The 27760-nt window shown below is 45.1% G+C and overlaps 3 gene segments (V, D, J or C); all 3 read left to right on the top strand.

Annotated features, from left to right (window-relative positions):
• The first annotated feature begins 1169 nt into the window (after positions 1–1169).
• On the top strand, positions 1170–5833 carry LOC136634319 (Ig lambda-1 chain C region-like). The segment is given in 2 exon segments: positions 1170–1204; positions 5200–5833. A coding segment is annotated over 1 exon segment (258 nt).
• A 3673-nt stretch (positions 5834–9506) lies between these two features.
• LOC136634447 (Ig lambda-1 chain C region-like) lies at positions 9507–14670 on the top strand. The segment is given in 2 exon segments: positions 9507–9597; positions 14360–14670. Coding segments are annotated over 2 exon segments (402 nt in total).
• Positions 14671–18868: 4198 nt separating this feature from the next.
• Positions 18869–24080, top strand: LOC136634318 (Ig lambda-2 chain C region-like). The segment is given in 2 exon segments: positions 18869–18902; positions 23449–24080. A coding segment is annotated over 1 exon segment (258 nt).
• The last annotated feature ends 3680 nt before the right edge of the window (positions 24081–27760 follow it).

The following is a 27760-nucleotide window of genomic DNA, read 5'->3' as shown; positions in this document are numbered from 1 at the left end:
AGAACCCTAACTGTAGGGTGTCATTTGGTGACACCAAATGACACCCTCCCCTGCATCTGGCATTCTGACCTAGCCCGTTTCTAAAATCAGGAGGTTGTACATACCCAGTATGGCTTGTATCCCGGAACGGATTTTTCCTCCAGAAACTTGTCCAATCCCCTTTTAAAGGCATCAAGGCCAGATGCCATCACCACGTACTGTGGCAAGGAGTTCCACAGACCAATTACACGTTGAGTAGAACTGGAAGCACAGGTCATATTTTAAGTCTGACTTCCTGGTATATATTTAGGCTTTCAGGCAAGCAAATATTTCACCATATTCCAGTTAGCTGAAATTCCTCAAACCGAAGGGCCAGACAACTCTTGATGAATCTGCTAAGAACATCAACCTATAGCTGCAGTCTATTGTGGACTGTTTAAACCCACACATCGATGCAACCGCGATCAAAATTCACCTGCAGGATGACATTAAGTGTATGGATAATATTAAAGACCAGGATCATAGCGTTGTCAATGTGAAAAGCCTAAATTCCAAGAAGTAAGGCCTCCAAGTCCTGGTATGGTGTCATGTGAAATTAGTGCTTCTCACTGAGTTCTGTTCTAGGTGACATTCTATTAGAGCATTTCTCTAAGAACTGAGCCATACCAGCATACAATGAAGGAAGTTCATCTTTACAGTCAAAGGAATGGTCCAGTGCTTTAGGCTGAATGTATAGGAAACAACTATCTGAGCATAGACAACATGCCTCAGTGCTTGCAAAATCAACTACCTAACAAACAGACATCTGAATGTACAAGGCTGGTCTTGGCAATGGCACCACTTCTCCGGATCAGCTCCTACTGGTCCTCCATTTCTTAGGGATTCCATCTATCAACGAAGAATGGGCACAGAGAGGAATGGAGCCACTTTCGGGATCTGACATGTGTATGAACAGCTAGCAGGCCACTCTTCCAGCCTCCAAAATGAGTCAGGTAAGTGTATAATTTCTCTTCCTAAATGTACCACTAACAGCAGCTTCTTTGGAAACGGAGAAGAATTCCTCTTCCGGAAAGCGCGCTGTCGTCCATGTCCTGTTGACCACCTTCCTGCTGAAGTGGGATAGATGTCAATGAGCTTTCTCTACCAGGAAACGTGGGCAGGTTTTTGTACAGGTCTGTGTCACTGTGGTGGATCTTCGGAGGTGGAACCCGTCTGTCAATCACTGGTAAGTCACCTAATCTTACCTTATCCTTTCTTTCTCGGGGACAATATACAACGATTTCCTGCATTTTCCCTGTTTTTTGTTCTCTGACTCTGTTGACTCTCTGGGTTTCCATCCTGACGGATCCGTTCATAGGATCTGAACAGCCATGAGGATGTTCACATTCCATTGCACAGATCTCTCCCCGCAGTTCCCTGCAGATAATGTATTGATGAATGAAATTGTGGTTTTCTCCCCTCCGTTTCTTGGGGCAAGTGGACAAAGCAAAGCTTGACCATCTGTTTTGTGGCTCAACTGAAATTCTGACCTAACTTTATTCACATATTCAAAAATGTTGCAGGAGAGTGAATTTGAGTCTCAGGGGCTCTAGTTAACCAACAGGGCTTAGCCTACCTGCTTTTCTCCCCTTTGTAAAGAGGTTGTACTGAATTATCTTGGCTGGCAACTTCTCATCCTGTCATTACCTTCTCCAGAAGGCAGAAAATTACAGTCAAATCTGATGACACTTTGCAGGATAAATTCACCCTCTGAATCAACAGCTTCTTGATCGATTCAACAGCACTGACTGTTTCTGTACTGAATTTGATTGATGGAGAGGCAGGTAACATGGAAATCATCTTTCCGAGTGACATTTTACACAATCTAAAGGAAAAAACTGGACCATCTTGCAGTCCCTTTTCTAAGAATGGCACCATTATGGTGTCTTTGGGGGCATATCTGAGAGTAAAATCAAACCTGATGCAGGAGATCTGTGATGGGATCTCCTGATGTTAGTTGGCACTTTCTTTTACCAGGAGTGGAAATTTAAACCAGGAGAACAGCAAAGAGGGAAAGGAATGACTGGCAGCTCCTGCAGTGCTACACTTCCATTGGACAAAACTTAGAGTTCCTCCATTACCCCTTGCATTTGTTGGTTATTTTATTTTCAGGCAGGTAATCCAATCATGGCTCTCCAGCATCAGCTCTGCTTGGAAATCCATGGGGCTGTACTGGCCTAAACCAATTCTTGATTGCAGCCTTAAGGATTTATCATACTAGGTTGTGTGAAAGGACGTTCTGAACACAATGAGGCTTGCTTCTGGGGAAAGTGCTCCGTTAAGATTGCAATGCTGGGTTTCTGAAAGTCGTATATGAATTTTTAAAAAATGCTTACGGTAAAATCCTATGCATGCCTCTGCAGAAGTCCGTCTTGTGTGTAGGATTGCATGTGTATAGGATTGCATGTTTCATTATTCATTGGGCTGATCTCCTTTTTTGTACTCTTTCAAAAGTACTTTAAAAAATACTAAAAGATATGTCCTCCAGCGTCATGGTTGAGGACAGTTCATAAATGCAAGCTGTGATCTTTGATCTCCGTGGATTTTTGTGTTTGGAAAAAAAATTATCTGCACAGAAATAACGGGTTATATCCTGAGAAAGTTAGGCGTGATGAAGGCTGCAACTCCCACACATGCTGACTTGGTAAGGAATTCCATGGAACAGAGTGGGGCTGACTTCTGAGTAGATGTGCCTCGGATTTTACTGTACAAAAGTCATGACTCAGTCCCAACAAAAGTCATGAGTCTTCATGTTCTGATGACTGACTTTTTTCACCAGTCGTAATGGTGTCTAGTCATGACTTACTCTCTTTCGGTTAAAGCTCATAGGGAGACATTGTGCTCTTACATGGAGACATCCGTCATTGCTTCTATAACTGCTGTGCCAGCTTGGCTAACTCAAAGTTTCTCTACCAGGAAATGTGGGCAGGTTTTTGTACAGGTCTGTACAAAATTTTGTCAGGGACAAAATTATTAAACAGATAGGGCTCTTACAGCCCAATTCTATCCACACTGTCTTGCGAGTAAGCCCCAGTGACGCTAACAGGACTTACTTCTGAGTAGATATGCATAGGATTGGGCAGTTAGCCCCACTTTGTGTTTTGTAGCCTGTTTGTTAAATAATGCAAGGAGGTGAGACCAAATGGGGAGAAAATGCAGTCTAAGGTAGGGGGGCTTAGAACTTTACTTCTGTAAAGAACTTTTGTGTCTGCCCCATATGCATTCTTTAAATTGGGGGGGGGGGAACTTGAGTGGGAAGTATTTTTTCCCCAATTCAGAGAGCACAAATTAGAGTTCAGCAGGGCAAAATCTTCAGTCTTCCATTAAGCTCATGGCTTAGTGTTGCTCAATTACTGTCTCTGGCCTTTCCAATGGAAGGGGGGGGTTGACATTTGTGTGTTTCAGGGCATGTCTAGTTTGACCCTGCAAGGTTATACCACTGGTTCTCCACCATGTTTCTGGCTCAACATTTTTTGCCTCGCCTTAGGAGATGTGCCAGGGTCATCCCCCCCCCCACATACACACACCATAATACGAAACCACATTCATTTATATTTATATTTATTATTTGGAATATGTGCCAGTCTACCTTTAAGAGCGTGCCATTTTTGCACCATTGTCTCCAGACCATGCGCCATCTTCTTGTTTTACCATTGCACTCCTACTCACTTAAATGAGGCAGGTTTTGTGAATGGGTATCACCTACCATGCAATTTTTTTGAAAATATCTCCAGTATTGTTCTCCTTCCTTCCTTCCTTGCACATAGCCCGAGGACCCCACTAACAAGCCATCTTTGCACAATGGGTTGCATTTAATGTCATTTTGAGACAAGGGATCGATCAAGGGATCGATCAAGGGAGTCATGACCAAGTCCCATTGGAATGAATGGGATCTTAGTTCTGACACAATCCTACATGTGCTTCCTCAGAAGCAAGTCCCACTGTGTTCAATGGGACTTAGTCACAGGAAAGCATGCATAGGATGGCAGCCTTAGTCCGCCAAGTCTACATTGCTTTCATGGTGTCTAGTCAGCTGCTTAGTCTCAGAACTACTCCTTAAAACCGAATTCAGCTTGGAGGGGAAAGGGTTCAAAACCATTTCCCAAAACCTGAATGTCTGAGAAGATATTCCTGATCAGTTATTAACATGGTTCACAAGATAAATGCATTAAGATTGTATTAACTAGGGGGGAAATGCAGAGGGAGTAAGCCCCTAAATACCAATGGCTGTGAAGGAACAGCACTGGAACCTCTTTCCTTCATGCCCCGTTGGAGGATTTCTCTGAAGCATCTATGTGGGCCATGCTGGGGTGCAGATGCTGGGTCAGATACACCTACATTCTTTTCCAGCAGGTCCATTATGCACTTAACTAAGCTGGTGAAATGGCAGTGAATCTCCCCATCTCAGTTGCCGGGGATGGGGGGGGGGGGAATGTAATGACATGCTAAGAGGAAAGGGCTGTTGCCAAAATGAGAAGCCACATGCTGCACCCAGGAGACCTTCCATTTGACTCAGCAGGGATCTCCCTATGTTGACATCATCCTGTGCTGGCCCAAGATACTTGAGCACCTGAAGCCGTGGGCCAAATGCTGTCCTGCTCTATCTGGTGATGTACTAGCCTTTACTCCTCCGACTCCCTGGATTGGAACAGGAAATGGAGGGCAGAGTAGGATCGGAAGTGTGGAGGGAAGTAGACTAGACTGGGGGAGACACTGCATGCCCCCCACACTTCCTCTTCTACTCCACCCGCTCTCCCTTTTTTAGTCCAAGGAGTGGCAGGAGGAGGAAGACTGAGGTGGATGCCCCTCCCATCTACTCCCTGAGGTGACCTGCTCAATTAGCCTCATGAATGGACCAGCCCTGATTTGATTCTATTAATAAATTCTCCTTTGGCAATTGCTTGAGATTCCTCTCTCTCTCTCTCTCTCTCTCTCTCTCTCTCTCTCTCTCTCTCTCTCTCTCTCTCTCTCTCTCTCACTGTGTGTGTGTGTGTGTGTGAGTTTATTCATTGTAAAGTGATTTAAAAGTCAGCCAAACATCGCAACAGGGCAGAATCCCAGAACATTGGCACTTTTTGCCTTTTGCAGATTTAGTGTTCGATGGAAATGGTTTTGAATGCTCAGGAGACTCTCTCCCTGCTTGGTAATCATGACGCTTCTCTTTCCAAACCTCTCTTGCAGGTGGACCAGTCGTACCTCCGACAGTGCACGCCTACGGTCCATCCCAACAAGAGATGAGCACCAAGGACACGGCCACATCCACCTGTCTGGTTTCTGGTTTTTCACCGGGCGCGGCTGACCTCAGTTGGTACGCCGACGGCACTAAAATCACCCAGAACGTGCAGACGTCCAGGCCGATCAAACAGGGAGACAAATACACCATGAGCAGTTACCTGACGCTGAGTGTCCCAGAATGGAGAAACCACAACAGTTACACGTGCAAAGTGACGCACGGAGAGAAGACCTACGAGAAGACCGTGACACGTTCCTAGCGTCCCTCTCCAGCCTGAGGGCCCACAGGGCTGGGCTGAGACCTCCAATCCCAGTCGGCTGGAGAATCCTTCACACAGGCCATGCAATTTGCTTCCCCCCCACCGCCCCCTTTCCCCTTCTGTACTCCCAGGATTTGACAATGCTTCTCCTTCCCCCTTTAGCTCGTAGCCAGCCTTCTTGGTACCGTTGATTAATAAAACCCCAACTCTGCAATGCTGTTGTCTCTGTATAGATTTCCTTGGGTTGTGTTAAAACACACACACAAAAGACCCCTAACTGTGTTCAATGGCATCATGCAATGAATAAAACAGACAATGCTCTATCTTGTGGTTTCAGGTGCTACATTCCTTCATTCTCCCCACCTTGATGTTTTCACGTGCGTTTTATGAGTGGTTGACAGGTTCTCTCCACAATCTGGGTGGTTCACATGTTTCTCCACGAGAACATAAGAGCCCCGCTGAATTAGGCCAAAGGCCCATCTAGTTCAGCTTCCTGTATCTCACAGAGGCCCACCAAATGTCCCAGGGAGCACACCAGAGAACAAGAAGAACTGCAAGGCATTCTGGGAATTGTAGTTTAAGAACATAAGAACAGCCCCACTGGATCAGGCCACAGGCCCATCTAGTCCAGCTTCCCGTATCTCACAGCGGACCACCAGTTGCCTCAGGGAGCACCCAAGGCAACATGCAGGAATATGCAGTGCGGGGACAGCAGGTGAGCCACAACAATCCCATCATCTGTATCACACTGGCTCTCATGGGAGTTAAAATTAGTTAAGTTCACCTTGAGTTGCCCTGTGTAAGCACCACATTGCGTGTTGTCTTTAGGATTGGCAACTCTGACTGAAACTTTTCTTGGATATTTTTTTTTTCTCGTCATGGCATCCTTTGCAAATTCCTGGAGGCCCCATGGAAATCTCCAGGATATCTTTCAGTGGAGATGGATGCAGATTCCTGGAGACTCTAGGCCAGTCCTGGAAGGCTGGCAACCTTTAGGTGTTTTGCAGTGGCCAAATGTATGGTATGATGTGGCCTGCTGAATAGGCACTTCAAGTGTGTGCTCTTGACAGGAGGATCTCCATATTCATGGAATGGTTCCATACTAACAAAGGGAATGGGGAGCAGAAGGGAGATATATTCATGGATAGGGAGGGCACCAGGATGAGTTCTCTTGTTATCTGATGTGCTCCCTGGGGCATTTGGTGGGCCGCTGTGAGATACAGGAAGCTGGACTAGATGGGCCTATGGCCTGATCCAGTGGGGCTGTTCTTATGTTCTTAACTACAATTCCCAGAATGCCTTGCAGGTCTTGTTATCTGGTGTGCTCCCTGGGGCATTTGGTGGGCCGCTGTGAGATACAGGAAGCTGGACTAGGTGGGCCTATGGCCTGATCCAGTGGGGCTGTTCTTATGTTCATGGATCTGACCATGTTGGAGAAAGGTGGGTGAGCAACCATGCACTATGATAGCTCTACAGTGTTGTAACCTACTCAGTTCTGGGCTTGTTTAACAGAGATCTGGTTTCAAATTCCCAACAAAGCCACAAAGGTCACAAGGAGCGGAAATGTGAAAATAATGGCAAAAACAATTTGTATATGAGAATTAAAAAACCAGGAAGCCCAGGCGGTATAGTGGTTTGGGAGTTGGACTTCGACTGGGAAGTTGCAAGTTCAAATCCCCACTCAGGCAAAAGCTTCCTGGGTGACCTTGGGCCAGGCACTCCCTCTCCACATCACCAACCTCACAGGGTTGTTGTGATGACAAAAGGGAAATAACTCTGTACATCACCCTGAGCTCCTTGGAGGAAGGGCTGGATTCAAATGTGAAAATTAAGAAAATGAATAAATCCTAGGACAGGCCCTGGTTTCCAGATATCACCCCCTTAGTTGAAGATACGGGTGCACTTACAAAAGAAATACCTACCTTTGTCAGTTCTAACTCTCCCAATACACAATTTGAGTGTATGTCCCCTGGTTCTGGGGTTGTGCGAACATCCCTCTGTCTACTCTATCCATCCCCTGCATAATTGTCAGGTCCTCCCTCAGGCACCTCTTTTCTAGACTGAAGAGTCCCAAATGCTATAAGGGAGCTCATAAGGGAGCTGCCCCAGTCCAGTAATCATTTTGGTCGCTCTCTACAGCACCTGTCCCATTTCCACAATCTCCATTTCCAATGAAGGACATCCAGAACTAGAGTATCTCCAAGGGATGGTTGTCCCTCCTGTCTTTGAAGACATTTGGAAGGAAAAGTCCACCTGAGAATCACCAAAAAGATTCCATTCTGGAACAGCTCCTCCTGTTCAAAGGCCATTCTCCTGTTGAGAAACAATGGGGCAATCTTCAGTTCCTCCAGTTGACGAGCACAGGGGCAGTTCAACCAAAACAAACCCCTTTCCATGCATTAGATGGAGTGCCAACCAAGTTGTCCCCCTCCCCCAAATGGAAAATATAGCATTCATATGCCACTTATTTAAGAGATGCCCCTTTTACTAGAATGTTGCAAATGACCAGAACAGAATTGAACCCTTTCTTGTTTGCTTGTTTTCTTAAATATATCAGAATGACCTCCATGTGGGAGTGGTGAGTCAGGGGGTGTCAAGAGGCCAGCTGGGTTCTGATGGACCCATGCCCATCAGAGAGCCTTCTGAACTGTCAGTCCAGGTGGCAGTGGTAACATCCAGTTCACCTCCAGTGGGCAGCTGTTGGGGGTCCAGTACCGGACTGTGCCTCAAGGCTGATTCTAGCACAGTCTCCAAGGTGTGGCATGAATGTCAAAGTTGCCAATGTCCTTCAAAGGTAGTCCTCCTGCCACTGAGAAGGGAGTAGGTCTTGGGTTCAGAAATTTTAAGACATCCCAATCACTTCACCCGGACTGACCTGGCAGCACATGGAGTCTGGTTGCACTCCTTGCTGCATTTGAGAGATAACCCATTCCCCTATTTTGATATAATACAGGGCAGTTTGAGATAAAGGGACCATGATATAACATGGGGGACTTTGGGGCAATTCCCGTGTTTGGATTGCTGGGAAGCCCATGCTGTGTTTCTGGGGAGCTGAGCAAGCCCTGTGAACTCGGCCTCAGCTTGGAGAAGAATCCAAGGCAGGCACTGATAAATCCTGCTTCTTCGCTTCTTGTTTTCAGCCTCGTCCTGTCTTCACCTTTCCCTCAAACCCCTCTTCTATATCAACGATTAGAAAGTAGCCATGCCGAAATCCAGTCCCTAGAAGCCAAAATTCACTTTCTGCTGGTCACAGTCTAATGAGTTTGTTCAAAATGCCTTCCTATTGTAGTCAAGAATGAACTCAGAACCCATTAAGCACTACCATTGGAAGTACAATTCATATTTTAAGTCTGCCTTCCTGATAGATAGATAATTGTGCTGTTGTGCAAGCAAATATTTCACCATACTTCCAGTTAGCTGAAATTCCTCAAACCGAAGGGGCCAGTCAACTCCTGATGAGTCTGCTCAGAACATGTACCTGTAGTTGCAGTCTACTGTGGACTATCAAACTCACCCATCAATGCAACTGTGATCAAAATTCACCTGCAGGAGAATATTAAGAGTATTGATAATGTTAAAAAACCAGGATTCTGGGAGTGGAAATATGTAAAGCCTAAATTCCAAGAAGTGAGTCACTTTGACCTCCAAGTCCAGACCTGCAAGACATCCACGACCTCCAATCATGTGACATTAGTCCATCTCATACTGAATACTGCTCTAGACATTATGTTAGAACTTTTCTCTAAGAACTGAGCAATACCAGCCTCTAATTAAGGAAGTTCATCTTTACAGTCAAAGGAATGGTCCAGTGCTTTAGGCTGAATTTATAGGAAACAACTATCTGAGCATAGACAACAAGCCTCAGTGCCTGCAAAATCAACTACCTAACAAACATACATCTGCAATGTACAAGGCTGGGCTTGGCAATGGCACCACTTCTCCGGATCTCCTCCTACAGGGCCTCAAATTCTTATGGATTCCATCAGTCCTCCAGGAATGGGCTCAGTGAGGAAGAGAACCACTTTCATGATCTGTCATGTGTATGAACAGCTAGTGGACCACTCTTCCAGCCTCCAAAATGAGTCAGGTAAGTACATCATTTTTCATTCAAAATGCACCACTTACAGCAGCTTTTTTGGAAACGGAAAATAATTCCTCTTCCGGAAAGCGCACTGTCGTCCATGGCCTGTTGACCACCTTCCTGCTGAAGTGGGATAGATGTCAATGAGCTTTCTCTACCAGGAAATGTGGGCAGGTTTTTGTACCGGTCTGTGTCACTGTGGTTCATCTTCGGACGTGGAACCCATCTGTCAGTCACTGGTAAGTCACCTAAACCTATCTAACCTTTCTTTCTCGGGGACAATATGTTACAATTTCCTTCATTTTCCCTGTTTTTTGTTCTCTGACTCTGTTGACCTTATGGGTTTCCATATGGTCGGATCCACTCATAGGATCTGAATAGCCCCGAGGGTGTTCAAATTCCATTGCCCAGGTCTCTCTTCACAATTCCCCTACAGATAATGTACTGATAAATGAAATCATGGGTTTCTCCCCTCATTTTCTTGGGGATGTGAACAAGACATAACTTGATCTTCTCATTTATGTCTTCACTGGAACTCTGACCTAACTTTATTCACAAATTCAAAAATTTTGAATCTCTTGGTCTCTAGTTAACCAACAGGGCTTAGCCTACCTGACTTTCTCCCCTTTGTAAGAGGTTGTACTGAATTATCTTGGGTGGCAACTTCTCATGCTGTCATTGTGTTCTACGGAAGGCAGAAAATAACAGAGTTAAATGCAATGGCACCTTGCAGGATAGATTAACCCTCTGAATCAACAGGTTCTTGATCGATTCAACAGCACTGAATGATTCTGTACTGAATTTGATTGATGGAGAGGCAGGTAAAATGGAAGTCAGACATTTCACTCAATCTAAAGGAAAAACAGGACCATCCTGCAGTCTGTTTTCTAAGAATGGCAACAAAGTGGTGTCTTTGGGGGCTTATCTGAGACTAGAATCAGACCTGATGCAGGAAATCTGTGATGGAATCTCCTGATATTAGTCGACACTTTATTTTACCAGGAGTGGAAATTTAAACCAGCAGAACAGCAAAGGAGGTGACTGGTAGCTCCTGCAGTACTACTCTTCCACTGGACAAAAATTAGAGTTCCTCCATTACCCCTTGCATTTGTTGGTTATTTTATTTTAAGGCAGGTAATCCAATCATGGCTCTCCAGCATCAGCTCTATTTGGAAATCCATGGGGCTGTACTGGCCTAAACCAATTCTTGATTGCAGCCTTATGGATTCATCATAACTAGGTTATGTGAAAGGATGTTCTGAACACGAGTCTTGCTTCTGGGAAATGTACTCAGTTAGAACTGCAATGTAAGGTCTCTGGATGTCATATATGAATTTTAAAACATCCTTACAGTGAAATCCTATACATGTCTATGCCAAAGTCAGGACCATTGTGCTTAGGGTTGCATATGTTTAAGGTTGGAGTTTTAGTCATGCTTCATTATTCAGGGGGCTGATCACCTTTTTTATATACTTGCAAAAATACTTTGGAAATTACTACTAGACATGTCCTCCGAGATCATGGTTGAGGACAGTTCACAAATGCTAGTTGTGATCTTCCTTCTCTGTGGGATTTTGTGTGCAGAAACAATTCTCTGCAAAGAAATATTGCGCAATACCCTAAGAAAATTAGACATGATGAAGTCTACAGTCCCACACACACTGACTTGGGAGGGAATCCCACTGAACACAATGGGGCTGACTTCTGAGTAGATGTGCCTAGGATTTTACTGTACAAAAGTCATGACTCAATCCCATCAAAACTCTTGAGACTTCATGTTCTGATGACTGACTTTTTTCACCAATTGTAATGGTGTCTAGTCATGACTTGCTCTCTTGGGGTTAAAGCTCACAGGGAGACATTGTGCTCTTACATGGAGACATCCGTCATTGCTTCTATAACTGCTGTGCCAGTTTGGCTAACTCAAAGTTTCTCCACATGGTATCCATGTAAATTATCGTGTTGGAGAAATGTCAGAGATTCCTTACAAGTGTGAAGTTGTGAATCAGACCTCAGTTTAGCAGAGTATCCGAATATCTGTTATATAGAAGCCCATCTCCATACAAAGGGCTGGATAAAATAACCCACTGACTCTTTTTCAGCCCTACAATTGAGGGCACAAGCCTATGTATGTCTACTCAGAAGTAAGTTCTATTGCGTTCAGTGGGGCTTACTCTCAGGAAAGTGTGGATAGGATTGCAGCCTCAGAGTATGGTTGGCCAGTTAAGCAGTAAACTGGTTTTAACCATTCTTGGAAAGGTTTTAACCATTGAGAGGCATCGCAAGCTAAAGGAAGCTCGGAAGGTCTTACCTGATTTCTTGTCTAAATTGATTTCAGTTGTGATGCTGCGGACTGGAAAGTTGAACTTCCAGATACCATGTAAACAATCTGTATTTTAGCATTGATTTTTAATTATTTTATTGAAAACATTTATTACCCCACGGTCCAGGCCAAAGGATTCCTGAGTGGCTCATGCTTTCAAACAACACATCCAAACAATTAAAATCAGCACAACAGAAGGGCGTCAGTATTTTTTGTTTGTTTTCTTTAGTTTCAAAAGTGACAAAATTATTAAACAGATAAGGCTCTTACAGCCCAATCTTATCCACTCTTTCTTGGGAGTAAGCCCCATTGACGCTAATGGGACTTACTTCTGAGTAGACATGTATAGGATTGGGCTGCTAGCCCCCTTTTGTGTTTTGTAGCCTGTTTGTTAAATAATGCAAGGAGGTGAGGCCAAATGGGGAGAAAATGCAGTCTAAGGTAGGGGGGCTTAGAACTTTACTTCTGTAAAGTACTTTTGTGTCTGCCCCATATGCATTCTTTAAATTGGGGGGGGGGAACTTGAGTGGGAAGTATTTTTTTCCCAATTCAGAGAGCACAAATTAGAGTTCAGCAGGGCAAAATCTTCAGTCTTCCATTAAGCTCGTGGCTCAGTGTTGCTCAATTACTGTCTCTGGCCTTTCCAATGGAAGGGGGGGGGTTGACATTTGTGTGTTTCAGGGCATGTCTAGTTTGACCCTGCAAGGTTATACCACTGGTTCTCCACCATGTTTCTGGCTCAACATTTTTTGCCTCGCCTTAGGAGATGTGCCAGGGTCATCGTCCCCCACATACACACACCATAATACGAAACCACATTCATTTATATTTATATTTATTATTTGAAATATGTGCCAGTCTACCTTTAAGAGCGTGCCATTTTCGCACCATTGTCTCCAGACCATGCGCCATCTTCTTGTTTTACCATTGCACTCCTACTCACTTAAATGAGGCAGGTTTTGTGAATGGGTATCACCTACCATGCAATTTTTTTGAAAATATCTCCAGTATTGTTCTCCTTCCTTCCTTCCTTGCACATAGCCCGAGGACCCCACTAACATGCCATCTTTGCACAATGGGTTGCATTTAATGTCATTTTGAGACAAGGGATCGATCAAGGGATCGATCAAGGGAGTCATGACCAAGTCCCATTGGAATGAATGGGATCTTAGTTCTGACACAATCCTACATGTGCTTCCTCAGAAGCAAGTTCCACTGTGTTCAATGGGACTTAGTCACAGGAAAGCATGCATAGGATGGCAGCCTTAGTCCACCAAGTCTACATTGCTTTCATGGTGTCTAGTCAGCTGCTTAGTCTCAGAACTACTCTTTAAAACCGAATTCAGCTTGGAGGGGAAAGGGTTCAAAACCATTTCCCAAAACCTGAATGTCTGAGAAGATATTCCTGATCAGTTATTAACATGGTTCACAAGATAAATGCATTAAGATTGTATTAACTAGGGGGGAAATGCAGAGGGAGTAAGCCCCTAAACACCAATGGCTGTGAAGGAACAGCACTGGAACCTCTTTCCTTCATGCCCCGTTGGAGGATTTCTCTGAAGCATCTATGTGGGCCATGCTGGGGTGCAGATGCTGGGTCAGATACACCTACATTCTTTTCCAGGAGGTCCATTATGCACTTAACTAAGCTGGTGAAATGGCAGTGAATCTCCCCATCTGTTGCCGGGGTTGGGGGGGGGGGGGGAATGTAATGACATGCTAAGAGGAAAGGGCTGTTGCCAAAATGAGAAGCCACATGCTGCACAGAGTAGACCTTCCATTTGACTCAGCAGAGATCTCCCTATGTTGACATCATCCTGTGCTGGCCCAAGATACTTGAGCACCTGAAGCCGTGGGCCAAATGCTGTCCTGCTCTATCTGGTGATGTACTAGCCTTTACTCCTCCGACTCCCTGGATTGGAACAGGAAATGGAGGGCAGAGTAGGATCGGAAGTGTGGAGGGAAGTAGGCTAGACTGGGAGAGACACTGCATGCTCCCGCACTTCCTCTACTACTCCACCCGCTCTCCCTTTTTTAGTCCAAGGAGTGGCAGGAGGAGGAAGACTGAGGTGGATGCCCCTCCCATCTACTCCCTGAGGTGACCTGCTCAGTTAGCCTCATGAATGGACCAGCCCTGATTATTAATAAATTCTCCTTTGGCAATTGCTTGAGATTCTTCTCTCTCTCTCTCTCTCTCTCTCTCACTGTGTGTGTGTGTGTGTGTGTGTGTGTGTGTGTGTGTGTGTGAGTGTGTGTGTGTGTGAGTTTATTCATTGTAAAGTGATTTAAAAGTCAGCCAAACATTGCAACAGGGCAGAATCCCAGAACATTGGCACTTTTTGCCTTTTGCAGATTTAGTGTTCGATGGAAATGGTTTTGAATGCTCAGGAGACTCTCTCCCTGCTTGATAATCATGACGCTTCTCTTTCCAAACCTCTCTTGCAGGTGGACCAGTCGTACCTCCCACAGTGCACGCCTACGGTCCATCCCAACAAGAGATGAGCACCAAGGACACGGCCACATCCACCTGTCTGGTTTCTGGTTTTTCACCGGGCGCGGCTGACCTCAGTTGGTACGCCGACGGCACTAAAATCACCCAGAACGTGCAGACGTCCAAGCCGATCAAACAGGGAGACAAATACACCATGAGCAGTTACCTGACGCTGAGTGTCCCAGAATGGAGAAACCACAACAGTTACACGTGCAAAGTGACGCACGGAGAGAAGACCTACGAGAAGACCGTGACACGTTCCTAGCGTCCCTCTCCAGCCTGAGGGCCCACAGGGCTGGGCTGAGACCTCCAATCCCAGTCGGCTGGAGAATCCTTCACACAGGCCATGCAATTTGCTTCCCCCCCACTGCCCCCTTTCCCCTTCTGTACTCCCAGGATTTGACAATGCTTCTCCTTCCCCCTTTAGCTCATAGGCAGCCTTCTTGGTGTTGTTGATTAATAAAACTCTGCAATGCTGCTACCTCTGTATAGATTTCCTTGGGTTGTGTTAAAACACACACACAAAAGACCCCTAACTGTGTTCAATGGCATCATGCAATGAATAAAACAGACAATGCTCTATCTTGTGGTTTCAGGTGCTACATTCCTTCATTCTCCCCACCTTGATGTTTTCACGTGCGTTTTATGAGTGGTTGACAGGTTCTCTCCACAATCTGGGTGGTTCACATGTTTCTCCACGAGAACATAAGAGCCCCGCTGAATTAGGCCAAAGGCCCATCTAGTTCAGCTTCCTGTATCTCACAGAGGCCCACCAAATGCCCCAGGGAGCACACCAGAGAACAAGAAGAACTGCAAGGCATTCTGGGAATTGTAGTTTAAGAACATAAGAACAGCCCCACTGGATCAGGCCACAGGCCCATCTAGTCCAGCTTCCCGTATCTCACAGCGGACCACCAGTTGCCTCAGGGAGCACCCAAGGCAACATGCAGGAATATGCAGTGCGGGGACAGCAGGTGAGCCACAACAATCCCATCATCTGTATCACACTGGCTCTCATGGGAGTTAAAATTAGTTAAGTTCACCTTGAGTTGCCCTGTGTAAGCACCACATTGCGTGTTTTCTTTAGGATTGGCAACTCTGACTGAAACGTTTCTTGGATATATTTTTTTTTCTCGTCATGGTGTCCTTTGCAAATTCCTGGAGGCCCCATGGAAATCTCCAGGATATCTTTCAGTGGAGATGGATGCAGATTCCTGGAGACTCTAGGCCAGTCCTGGAAGGCTGGCAACCTTTAGGTGTTTTGCAGTGGCCAAATGTATGGTATGATGTGGCTTGCTGAATAGGCACTTCAAGTGTGTGCTCTTGACAGGAGGATCTCCATATTCATGGAAAGGTTCCATACTAACAAAGGGAATGGGGAGCAGAAGGGAGATATATTCATGGATAGGGAGGGCACCAGGATGAGATATATTCATGGAGATATATTCATGGATAGGGAGGGCACCAGGATGAGTTCTCTTGTTATCTGGTGTGCTCCCTGGGGCATTTGGTGGGCCGCTGTGAGATACAGGAAGCTGGACTAGGTGGGCCTATGGCCTGATCCAGTGGGGCTGTTCTTATGTTCTTATGTTCATGGATCTGACCATGTTGGAGAAAGGTGGGTGAGCAACCATGCACTATGATAGCTCTACAGTGTTGTAACCTACTCAGTTCTGGGCTTGTTTAACAGAGATCTGGTTTCAAATTCCCAACAAAGCCACAAAGGTCACAAGGAGCGGAAATGTGAAAATAATGGCAAAAACAATTTGTATATGAGAATTAAAAAACCAGGAAGCCCAGGCGGTATAGTGGTTTGGGAGTTGGACTTCGACTGGGAAGTTGCAAGTTCAAATCCCCACTCAGGCAAAAGCTTCCTGGGTGACCTTGGGCCAGGCACTCCCTCTCCACATCACCAACCTCACAGGGTTGTTGTGATGACAAAAGGGAAATAACTCTGTACATCACCCTGAGCTCCTTGGAGGAAGGGCTGGATTCAAATGTGAAAATTAAGAAAATGAATAAATCCTAGGACAGGCCCTGGTTTCCAGATATCACCCCCTTAGTTGAAGATACGGGTGCACTTACAAAAGAAATACCTACCTTTGTCAGTTCTAACTCTCCCAATACACAATTTGAGTGTATGTCCCCTGGTTCTGGGGTTGTGCGAACATCCCTCTGTCTACTCTATCCATCCCCTGCATAATTGTCACGTCCTCCCTCAGGCACCTCTTTTCTAGACTGAAGAGCCCCAAATACTATAAGGGAGCTCATAAGGGAGCTGCCCCAGTTCAGTAATCATTTTGGTCACTCTCTACCGCACCTTTCCCATTTCCACAATCTCCATTTCCAATGAAGGACATCCAGAACTAGAGTATCTCCAAGGGATGGTTGTCCCTCCTGTCTTTGAAGACATTTGGAAGGAAAAGTCCACCTGAGAATCACCAAAAAGATTCCATTCTGGAACGGCTCCTCCTGTTCAAAGGCCATTCTCCTGTTGAGAAGCAATGGGGCAATCTTTTGTTCCTCCAGTTGACGAGCACAGGGGCAGTTCAACCAAAACAAACCCCTTTCCATGCATTAGATGGAGTGCCACCCAAGTTGTCCCCCTCCCCCAAATGGAAAATATAGCATTCATATGCCGCTTATTTAAGAGATGCCCCTTTTACTGGAATGTTGCAAATGACCAGAACAGAATTGAACAGAATTCTTGTTTGCTTGTTTTCTTAAATATATCAGAATGACCTCCATGTGGGAGTGGTGAGTCAGGGGGTGTCAAGAGGCCAGCTGGGGTCTGTTGGACCCATGTCCATCAGAGAGTCTTCTGAACTTTCAGTCCAGTGGTAACATCCAGTTCACCTTCAGTGGGCAACTGATGGGGGTCCAGTACCGGACTGTGCCTCAAGGTTGATTCTCTAAGGCACAGTCTCTAAGGTGCGGCATGAATGTCACAGTTGCTAATGTCCTTCAAAGGTAGTCCTCCTGCCACTGAGAAGGGAGTACGTCTTGGGTTCAGAAATTTTAAGACATACCAATCACTTCACCCGGACTGACCTGGCAGCACATGGAGTCTGGTTGCACTCCTTGCTGCATTTGAGAGATAACCCATTCCCCTATTTTGATATAATACAGGGCAGTTTGGGATAAAGGGACCATGATATAACATGGGGGACTTTGGGGCAATTCCCGTGTTTGGATTGCTGGGAAGCCCATGCTGTGTTTCTGGGGAGCCGAGCAAGCCCTGTGAACTCGGCCTCAGCTTGGAGATGAATCCAAGGCAGGCACTGATAAATCCTGCTTCTTCGCTTCTTGTTTTCAGCCTCGTCCTGTCTTCACCTTTCCCTCAAACCCCTCTTCTATATCAACGATTAGAAAGTAGCCATGCCGAAATCCAGTCCCTAGAAGCCAAAATTCACTTTCTGCTGGTCACAGTCTAATGAGTTTGTTCAAAATGCCTTCCTATTGTAGTCAAGAATGAACTCAGAACCCATTAAGCACTACCATTGGAAGCACAATTCATATTTTAAGTCTGCCTTCCTGATAGATAGATAATTGTGCTGTTGTGCAAGCAATTATTTCACCATAGTTCCAGTTAGCTGAAATTCCTCAAACCGAAGGGGCCAGTCAACTCCTGATGAGTCTGCTCAGAACATGTACCTGTAGTTGCAGTCTACTGTGGACTATCAAACTCACCCATCAATGCAACTGTGATCAAAATTCACCTGCAGGAGAATATTAAGAGTATTGATAATGTTAAAAAACCAGGATTCTGGGAGTGGAAATGTGTAAAGCCTAAATTCCAAGAAGTGAGTCACTTTGACCTCCAAGTCCAGACCTGCAAGACATCCACGACCTCCAATCATGTGACATTAGTCCATCTCATTCTGAATACTGCTCTAGGTGACATTATGTTAGAACTTTTCTCTAAGAACTGAGCCATACCAGCCTCTAATTAAGGAAGTTCAGCTTTACAGTCAAGGAATGGTCCAGTGCTTTAGGCTGAATTTATAGGAAACAACTATCTGAGCATAGAAAACAAACTTCAGTGCCTGCAAAATCAACTACCTAACAAACATACATCTGAATGTACAAGGCTGGGCTTGGCAATGGCACCACTTCTCTGGATCTCCTCCTACAGGGCCTCAAATTCTTATGGATTCCATCTGTCCTCCAGGAATGGGCTCAGTGAGGAAGAGAACCACTTTCATGATCTGTCATGTGTATGAACAGCTAGTGGACCACTCTTCCAGCCTCCAAAATGAGTCAGGTAAGTACATCATTTTTCATTCAAAATGCACCACTTACAGCAGCTTCTTTGGAAACGGAAAAGAATTCCTCTTCCGGAAAGCGCACCATCGTCCATGGCCTGTTGACCACCTTCCTGCTGAAGTGGGATAGATGTCAATGAGCTTTCTCTACCAGGAAACGTGGGCAGGTTTTTGTACAGGTCTGTGGCACTGTGGTTCGTCTTCGGAGGTGGAACCCATCTGTCGGTCATTCGTAAGTCACCTAAACCTATCTAACCTTTCTTTCTCGGGGACAATATGTTACAATTTCCTTCATTTTCCCTGTTTTTTGTTCTCTGACTCTGTTGACCCTATGGGTTTCCATACGGTTGGATCCACTCATAGGATCTGAATAGCCCCGAGGATGTTCAAATTCCATTGCCCAGGTCTCTCTTCACAATTCCCCTGCAGACAATGTACTGATAAATGAAATCATGGGTTTCTCCCCTCATTTTCTTGGGGGTGTGAACAAGACATAACTTGATCTTCTCATTTATGTCTTCACTGGAACTCTGACCTAACTTTATTCACAAATTCAAAAATTTTGAATCTCTTGGTCTCTGGTTAACCAACAGGGCTTGGCCTACCTGACTTTCTCCCCTTTGTAAGAGGTTGTACTGAATTATCTTGGTTGGCAACTTCTCATGCTGTCATTGTGTTCTCCGGAAGGCAGAAAATAGCAGAGTCAAATGCAATGGCACCCTGCAGGATAAATTAACCCTCTGAATCAACAGGATCTTGATCGATTCAACAGCACTGAATGATTCTGTACTGAATTTGATTGCTAGAGAGGCAGGTAAAATGGAAGTCAGACATTTCACTCAATCTAAAGGAAAAACAGGACCATCCTGCAGTCTGTTTTCTAGGAATGGCACCAAAGTGGTGTCTTTGGGGGCTTATCTGAGACTAGAATCAGACCTGATGCAGGAAATCTGTGATGGAATCTCCTGATATTAGTCAACACTTTATTTTACCAGGAGTGGAAATTTAAACCAGGAGAACAGCAAAGAGGGAAAGGAATGACTGGCAGCTCCTGCAGTGCTACTCTTCCATTGGACAAAAATTAGAGTTCCTCCATTACCCCTTGCATTTGTTGGTTATTTTATTTTCAGGCAGGTAATCCAATCATGGCTCTCCAGCATCAGCTGTTTGGAAATCCATGGGGCTGTACTGGCCTAAACCAATTCTTGATTGCAGCCTTATGGATTCATCATAACTAGGTTATGTGAAAGGACATTCTGAACACAATGAGACTTGCTTCTGGGAAATGTACTCAGTTAGAACTGCAATGTAGGGTCTCTGGATGTCGTATATGAATTTTAAAACATCCTTACAGTGAAATCCTATTCATGTCTATGCCAAAGTCAGGACCATTGTGCTTAGGGTTGCATGTGTTTAAGGTTGGAATTTTAGTCATGCTTCATTATTCAGGGGGCTGATCACCTTTTTTATATACTTGCAAAAATACTTTAAAAATTACTACTAGACATGTCCTCCAAGATCATGGTTGAGGATGGTTCACAAATGCTAATTGTGATCTTCCTTCTCTGTGGGATTTTGTGTACAGAAACAATTCTCTGCAAAGAAATATTGGGCAATACCCTAAGAAAATTAGACATGATGAAGTCTACAGTCCCACACACACTGACTTGGGAGGGAATCCTATTGAACACAATGGGGCTGACTTCTGAGTAGATGTGCCTAGGATTTTACTGTTCAAAAGTAATGAATCAGTCACATCAAGACATGAGACTTCATGTTCTGATGACCAACTTAGTTCAGCAGTCGCAATGGTATCTAGTCATGAATTAATCTCTTGGGGTTACAACTCGTAGGGAGACATGGTGAGCTTACATGGAGACATCCGTCATTGCTTTGATAACTGCAAAGCCAGCTTTGCTAACACAGAGTTTCTCCACTTGATATCCATGTAAATTACCATGTTGAGATAAAAGACAGAAATTCTTTAGAAGTGTGAAATTGTGACCAGGTCTCTGTTTAGCAGAATATCAGAATATCCGTTATATTGGAGCAAATCTCAGTACAAAGGGCTGGATGACATGACCCACTGACTCTTTTTCAACCCTATAAGTCGGTATCACAGTATGGTTTGGTCAGTTAAACAGTAAACTGCTTTTAGCCATTTTTGGAAAGGTTTTGAAATTATTTATTACCCCACAGTTCAGGCCAAAGAATTCCAGAGCAGCTCCTGCTTTCAAATAACACATCCAAACATTTAAAACTAGCTCAACAGAGGGGTGTCAGCATTTTTTTTTAAAGGGAGAAAACTGTTTAGCAGACGGGAGTCACCCGCTTTGTTTTATGTAGCTTGTTTGTTAAATAATGCAAGGAGATGCGTCCAAATGGGGACAAAATGCTGTGCAAGCTAGGGGGATTTAGGACTTTGCTTCAACTGTGGCCCCAATCCCAATATTGCCTGCCCCCTATGTGATCTTTTAATTGGGGGGGGGGGGAACTTTAAAGGGAGATTTTTTCCACCCCTTTTCAAATTCAAAGAGTACAAAGCCAAGGCAAACAAACTGGAGATCAGCAGGACAAAATCTTCAGTCTTCCATTATGCCCCTGCCTTAGTTTTGCTCAATTATTGTCCCTGGTCTTCTGAAATGGGAGGGGGGCATTTGTCTGTTTCAGGTCATATCTAGTTTGACCCTTAAAGGTTATACCACTGGGCCTCCACCATGTTTTGGGGTCAACATTTTTTGCCCTGCCATAGGTTATGTTCCAGGGTCCGTCCCCCCGTCCCCCCACACACACCATAATATGAGACCTCATTCATTTATATTTATACTTATTGTTATTTACAATACATGCCTGTCTATCTTTACGAACGTGGCATTTTCTCGCCATTGTCTCCAGGCTATGCGCCATCTTCCTATTTTCCCATCTCGCTCCTACTCTCTTAAATGAGATAGGTGACACAGGGTGCAGGTTGAGTGATTGGGTATCACCCACCTTGTCTTTCCATCTTTCTTTGTATTTTTTTGAATTCATCTCCAATATTGATCTCCTTCCTTTCTTGCACATGGCCAGTGTACCCTACTAACAAGCCGGCTTTGAACAATGTTTTTATACAAACTTTGTACATCTTTGTACAATCTTGCCTGGATGCCTTTAAGAGGGGATGGGACAAATTTCTGGAGGAGAAGTGCATTACGGGTTACAAGTCATAGTAGGTATGTGCAAGTTCTTGGTTTTAGAAGCAGGTTGCCTCTGATTGCCAGATGCAGGGGAAGGCACAAGGATGCAGGTTGTGTCTGTTGTCTTGTTTGCTCCCTGGGGTATTGGTGGGCCACTGTGAGATAAAGGAAGCTGGACTAGATGGGCCTTTGCCTTGATCTAGCGGAGATCTTCTTATGTAATGGGTTGAATTTAATATTTTGAGATGTAGTTCAAGGGAGACATGACCAAGTCCCATTGGAACAAGTGGGATCTCAATTCTGGCACAATCCTACACCTGCTTCCTCAGAAGCCAGTCCCACAGTGTTCAATGGGACTTACTCACAGGAAAGCATGCATAGGATGGCAGCCTTAGTCCAAGTCTACATTGTTTTCATGGTGTCTAGCCAGCTGCTTAGTCTCAGAACTACTCCGTAAAACTGAATTCAGCTTGGAAGGGAAAGGGTTCAAAACCATTTCCCAAGCCCTGAACGTTTGAGAAGATATTCGTGATCAGATACTAACATGGCTCACAAGATAAATGCATTAAGATAAATGCATTGATTATAACAACTAGGGGGAAATTCAGAGGGAGTAAGCCCTGAAGACCAGTTGCTGTGGAGGAATGGAACTGGAACCTCTTTCCTTCGTGCCCCATTGGAAGATTTCTTGGAGGCATCTAGCTGGGCCATGGTGGGGCACAGCTGCAGGATGAGATATTCCTACATTCTTTTCCAGCAGGTCCACCACAATCTTAGCAATGCTAGTTAAATGGAACTTGCATGCTCAGGAGCAGTCTATCTCCCCATTGCAGTTGCTGGAGGGGGGAATGACATGCTAAGAGGAAAGGGCTGTTGCCTAAGTGAGAAGCCACATGCTGCACCAAGTAGATCTTCCATTTGATTCAGCAGGGATCTCCCTATGTTGATATCATCCTGTGCTGGCCCAAGATACTTGAGCACCTGAAGCCGTGGGCCAAATGCTGTCCTGCTCTATCTGCTGATGCCTTTGCTACACCCTCTCCCTGGATTGGAACAGGAAATGGAGGGCTAGAAGCGGAAATGCAGAGGAGAGTAGGCTAGATGGGGGGGAGACACCTCCTGCCCTCCACACTTCCCGTTCTACTCCACCCCCTTCTCCCTTTTTTAGTCCATGGAGTGGAAGGAGGAGCAGGTGGGAAGACTGAATTGAATGCCCCTTCCAATCTGCTCCCTTAGGCGACCTGCTCAAACAGCCTCATGAATGGGCCAGACCTGATTTGATTATATTAATAAATTCCACTTTGGCACTTCCTTGAAATTCTTCTCTCTCTCTCTCTCTCTCTCTGTGTGTGTGTGTGTGTGTGTGAGAGAGAGAGAGAGAGAGAGAGAGAGAGAGAGAGAGAGAGAGGGAGAGAGAGAGAGAGAGTTTATTCATTGTAAAGTGATTAAAAAGTCAGCCAAACATTGCAACAGAGCAGAATCCCAGAATATTGGCACTTCTTGCCTTTTGCAAATCCAGCGTTCCATGGAAATGCTTTGAATGCTCAGGAGACTCTCTGCCTGCTTGGTAATCATGGCGCTTCTCTTTCCAAACTTCTCTAGCAGTTGGACGACCCGTGCCTCCGACAGTGCGCGTCTACGGTCCATCCCAACAAGAGATGAGCACCAAGAACACGGCCACATCCACCTGTCTGGTTTCTGGTTTTTCACCGGGCGCGGCTGACCTCAGTTGGTACGCCGACGGCACTAAAATCACCCAGAACGTGCAGACGTCCAAGCCGATCAAACAGGGAGACAAATACACCATGAGCAGTTACCTGACGCTGAGTGTCCCAGAATGGAGAAGACACAACAGATACACGTGCAAAGTGACGCACGGAGAGAAGACCTACGAGCAGACCGTGACACGTTCCTAGTGTCCCTCTCCAGCCTGAGGGCCCACAGGGCTGGGCCGAGACCTCCAATCCCAGTCGGTTGGAAGAATCCTTCACATAGGCCATGCAATTTGCTTGCTCCCCACAACCCCCTTTCCCCTTCTGTACTCCCAGGATTTGACAATGCTTCTCCTTCCCCCTTTAGCTCGTAGCCAGCCTTCTTGGTGTTGTTGATTAATAAAACTCTGCAATGCTGCTACCTCTGTATAGATTTCCTTGGGTTGTGTTAAAACACACACACAAAAGACCCCTAACTGTGTTCAATAGCATCATGCAATGAATAAAACAGACAATGCTCTATCTTGTGGTTTCAGGTGCTACATTCCTTTATTCTCCCCACACTGATGTCTTTACTTGCGTTTTATGAGTTTGACAGGTTCTGTCCACAATCTTGGTGATTTACATGTTTCTGTATAAGAACATAAGAAGAGTCCCATTGGATCAGCCCAAAGGTCCATCTAACAAAGCTTCCTTTATCTCACAGTGTTCCACCAGATGCTTCTGGAGCACACAAGGCAGCATGCATTACACAGGATGCAAACAGTGACAACCTTGGTGTTGGGATGGCACCTGGTCCTCACACCTGCATGACCTCCAACCCTTCAACCCAGTGGTTCTCACACATTTAGCACCGGGACCCACTTTTTAGAACGCAAATCTGTCAGGACTCATCGGAATCATCCCACACACACCAATATGATGGTGACCTCATGGCTTGAGCAGTTGGAACGATGGTTTAGAGAGCATCCTTGATCTACAGATGGGGTTATTGGATCCATCTAACAATCTCATCCCAAAAAGATCAGGGTTGCAAGTTGGGTTAGATAGGCCATCTTAGGGCACAATCCTAACCAGGTCTACTCAGAAGTAAGTCCTACTTTGTTCAATGGGGCTTACTCTCAGGAAAGTGCAGTTAGGATTGCAGCCTTAGAGAATTTCCATGGCCAGGGTGGGTAACAAACTGGGCCTTATGAATGTACAATAAAATCAGTAAACGTGTTGTGTATTTAACTAGTTGCAGTCCAATACATTTCCAATCCTTGAATTCATGAGATCAGGAAGTGGTTCAAAGTCTTCATTGACCTGCAAGTAGACACTCTGCTAGTGTGAAAAGGAGTGGTCCACCTTGCTGAGACGGCCTGCTCCCAGTCATCACTGCTTCAGTTCTGAGCAAGATGGTGGAGCACATGGGGTGGAAATGGCTTTTTGGAGGGCCATTGTCACAGCAAGGTTCCTGAAACTAGGCAGAGTTGAGTCCAACAAATGCCAGGATGGGTGACTGTTTAGGGAACCCCCAGTATGCCACCTTAAGTTCCAACATTAAAGAAAGGCAGCCTATCAGTACAACTGATGAATGGCTAGGTGTATAAACCCTCTTCTGTTGAGTCAGACCGTTGGTCCAGTTAGCTCAGTATTGTCAACATAGGCTGGAAGAAGCCCTCCCAAGTTTCAGACAGGAGTCGTTTTGCCAGGCCTACCTAGAAGTGCCAGGAATTGAACCTGGGACGTTCTGCATGCACCGCATGTGCTCTACCACTAAGCTACACGCCCCTTCCCTTAGTGGTGGACACAGGGATGGCACCAGGGTCACCCAAGTAACGCACTGGCCCACACTCTCAGAGGGCCCATCTTGCCCTGAACACTGAGAACCAGTAACATGGTAGCAACCAATGAACCATCAGGGGGGCAGAAGGCGGTGAATTTATTATTACAGGACTTTGGCCAAGACCTCCAGCAACCGGGGGCTGCCCCTTGGAGGGCATAGGCTTACCCAAAGAATTGAACATAAGAAACCAGGGGGAAACAACAAAACTGGCCTCTCAACGATAATCCATGAGTCACAAAATCATCACACACACTCATCCAGGATGTCCTATCCAGAGGAGCAATGGGGGATGGACCGGGAGTCTGATACACTCCTTATTCCATTACATCACACCTGTGTGTGTGTGTGTGTGTGTGTGTATGAGAGGGAGGGAGAGAGAGTTTATTCATTGTAAAGTGATTAAAAAATCAGCCAAACATTGCAACAGGCCAGAATCCCAGAATATTGGCACTTCTTGCCTTTTGCAAATCCAGCGTTCCATGGAATTGCTTTGAATGCTCAGGAGACTCTCTCCCTGCCTGGTAATCATGGCGCTTCTCTTGGTAATCATGGGGCTATTGAACACTCAATATTCTGGCTCAGGCCATTGCCCATTCTCCTACTGTATGGAATAGGTGTCAATGGGCTTTCTTGGCCACAAGGTGAGGGCAGGTTTTTGTACAGCCCTGTGTCACTGTGGTTCATCTTCGGAGAAGGAACCCATCTGACTGTCACTGGTAAGTCACTGAATTTGTCATTCCCTTTCCCTTCTCCGGGTCTTTGTGCTAATATTTCCATGATTTTTTCTCTTTTTCTCTGGCTCAGGGTTGAACAGGTGGGTCTCTTACTCCATGACCATTGAATATGCGCTGAATCTTAAACAATAATTCAAAACAGTCCTATATATCTCTCCCCCTTTCCCAGCAGTTGGAAAACTTACTGATGAAAGAAATCAAAATTGTCCCCCTCTTGGATTAGATTAACAAAGTGTTGTTTGACGATCTCTGTTGGGACTGAATGCCAAATCTGAACTTTTCTGGGGAATGTGAAATGCAGCAGATGCGAGAAGTTAAGTTGTGGTGTCCTTAGGTGGTAAACCTTGCTTATATTGTTTATTCTGCCCCTTTGCAGGAAGACTAGGGGATTATCTTTGAGGGCAGCTTCTAATTCTGTTATTCCAGTCTTAGATTGGATAATCTCCAATCTAAGAATGGAATAACAGGAGATAAAAAAAGAAACAGAATAGAATCAAATGAAGGTATACCTTGTTCATTGACAGCCCAATCCTATCCACACTTTCCTGAGAGTAAGCTCCATTGACTGTAATGGGACTTGCTTCTGAGTAGATACCCATAGGATTGAGCTGTGAGTTGGCAACACAGATCTGGTGTTCTCAATTTATTTAAAAAAAACAACATGGGATAGCTGCAAATTCTATTAGATTGGCAACATTTTAATATCGAAAAGATATTTGATATTAGAATGGAGAAAAGTATCATTCAGATCGCTTTTGAAAATGACATGCAGCCCAAATGAATGACCCCAGAAAACTTCAATCTATAATCCATCTGGTAGCCAAACCAGATGTGATGTGGGAGTTTTGTGATTGAAACAGTGACAGGACCATCATGTCCTGGACAACTGGGTCCTGGTCAAATGTGTATTGGACATGTGCATCCCTTCTTTCAATATACAATGTTAGATGTACTTTTTTTTTTTTACTGTTACCCTGCAGATGCCTGATCTTGTCTAATCTTAGAAGCTAAGCAGGGTCAGGCCTGGTTAGTACTTGGATGGAAGACCGCCTGGGAATACTGGGTGCTGTAGGCTGATTGCCAACCATCTCCCTATACTGAACACTATCTCCTGATCTTGTCTGATCTCGGAAGCTAAGCAGGGTCAGGCCTGGTTAGTACTTGGATGGGAGACTGTCTGGGAATACCGGGTGCTGTAGGCTTCTACCATAGCCTTTTGAGACTGAAGGTTGCCAACCATCTCCCTATACTGAACACTATCTCCCGATCTTGTCTGATCTCGGAAGCTAAGCAGGGTCAGGCCTGGTCAGTACTTGGATGGGAGATCGCCTGGGAATACCGGGTGCTGTAGGCTTCTACCATAGTCTTTCAAGACTGAAGGTTGCCAACCATCTCCCTATACTGAACACTATCTCCCGATCTTTCTCCCAGGAGAGTGTGCATAAAATTGCAGTCTTAATCCCATGGAAATGTAATGAGATTTCAGTTACTTATGACTAACTCATATCATTGATTTCAACAGTGTTTTATCATAACTAACTTTCTGTGGATAAGTCCAATATGCAGGTTCAATTATGTCTGTTATTGGTGCTGTCTAACAAATGTGTTTTGTTTTGTTTTTCTTGATTTGAGTGATAAGG

Source organism: Tiliqua scincoides, chromosome 14 (assembly GCF_035046505.1).
Source record: "Tiliqua scincoides isolate rTilSci1 chromosome 14, rTilSci1.hap2, whole genome shotgun sequence".
In the NCBI taxonomy this organism is placed as follows: Eukaryota; Metazoa; Chordata; class Lepidosauria; order Squamata; family Scincidae; genus Tiliqua; species Tiliqua scincoides.
Note: the sequence above shows the minus strand (reverse complement) of the source record. Positions and strands in the feature narration are given on the sequence as shown.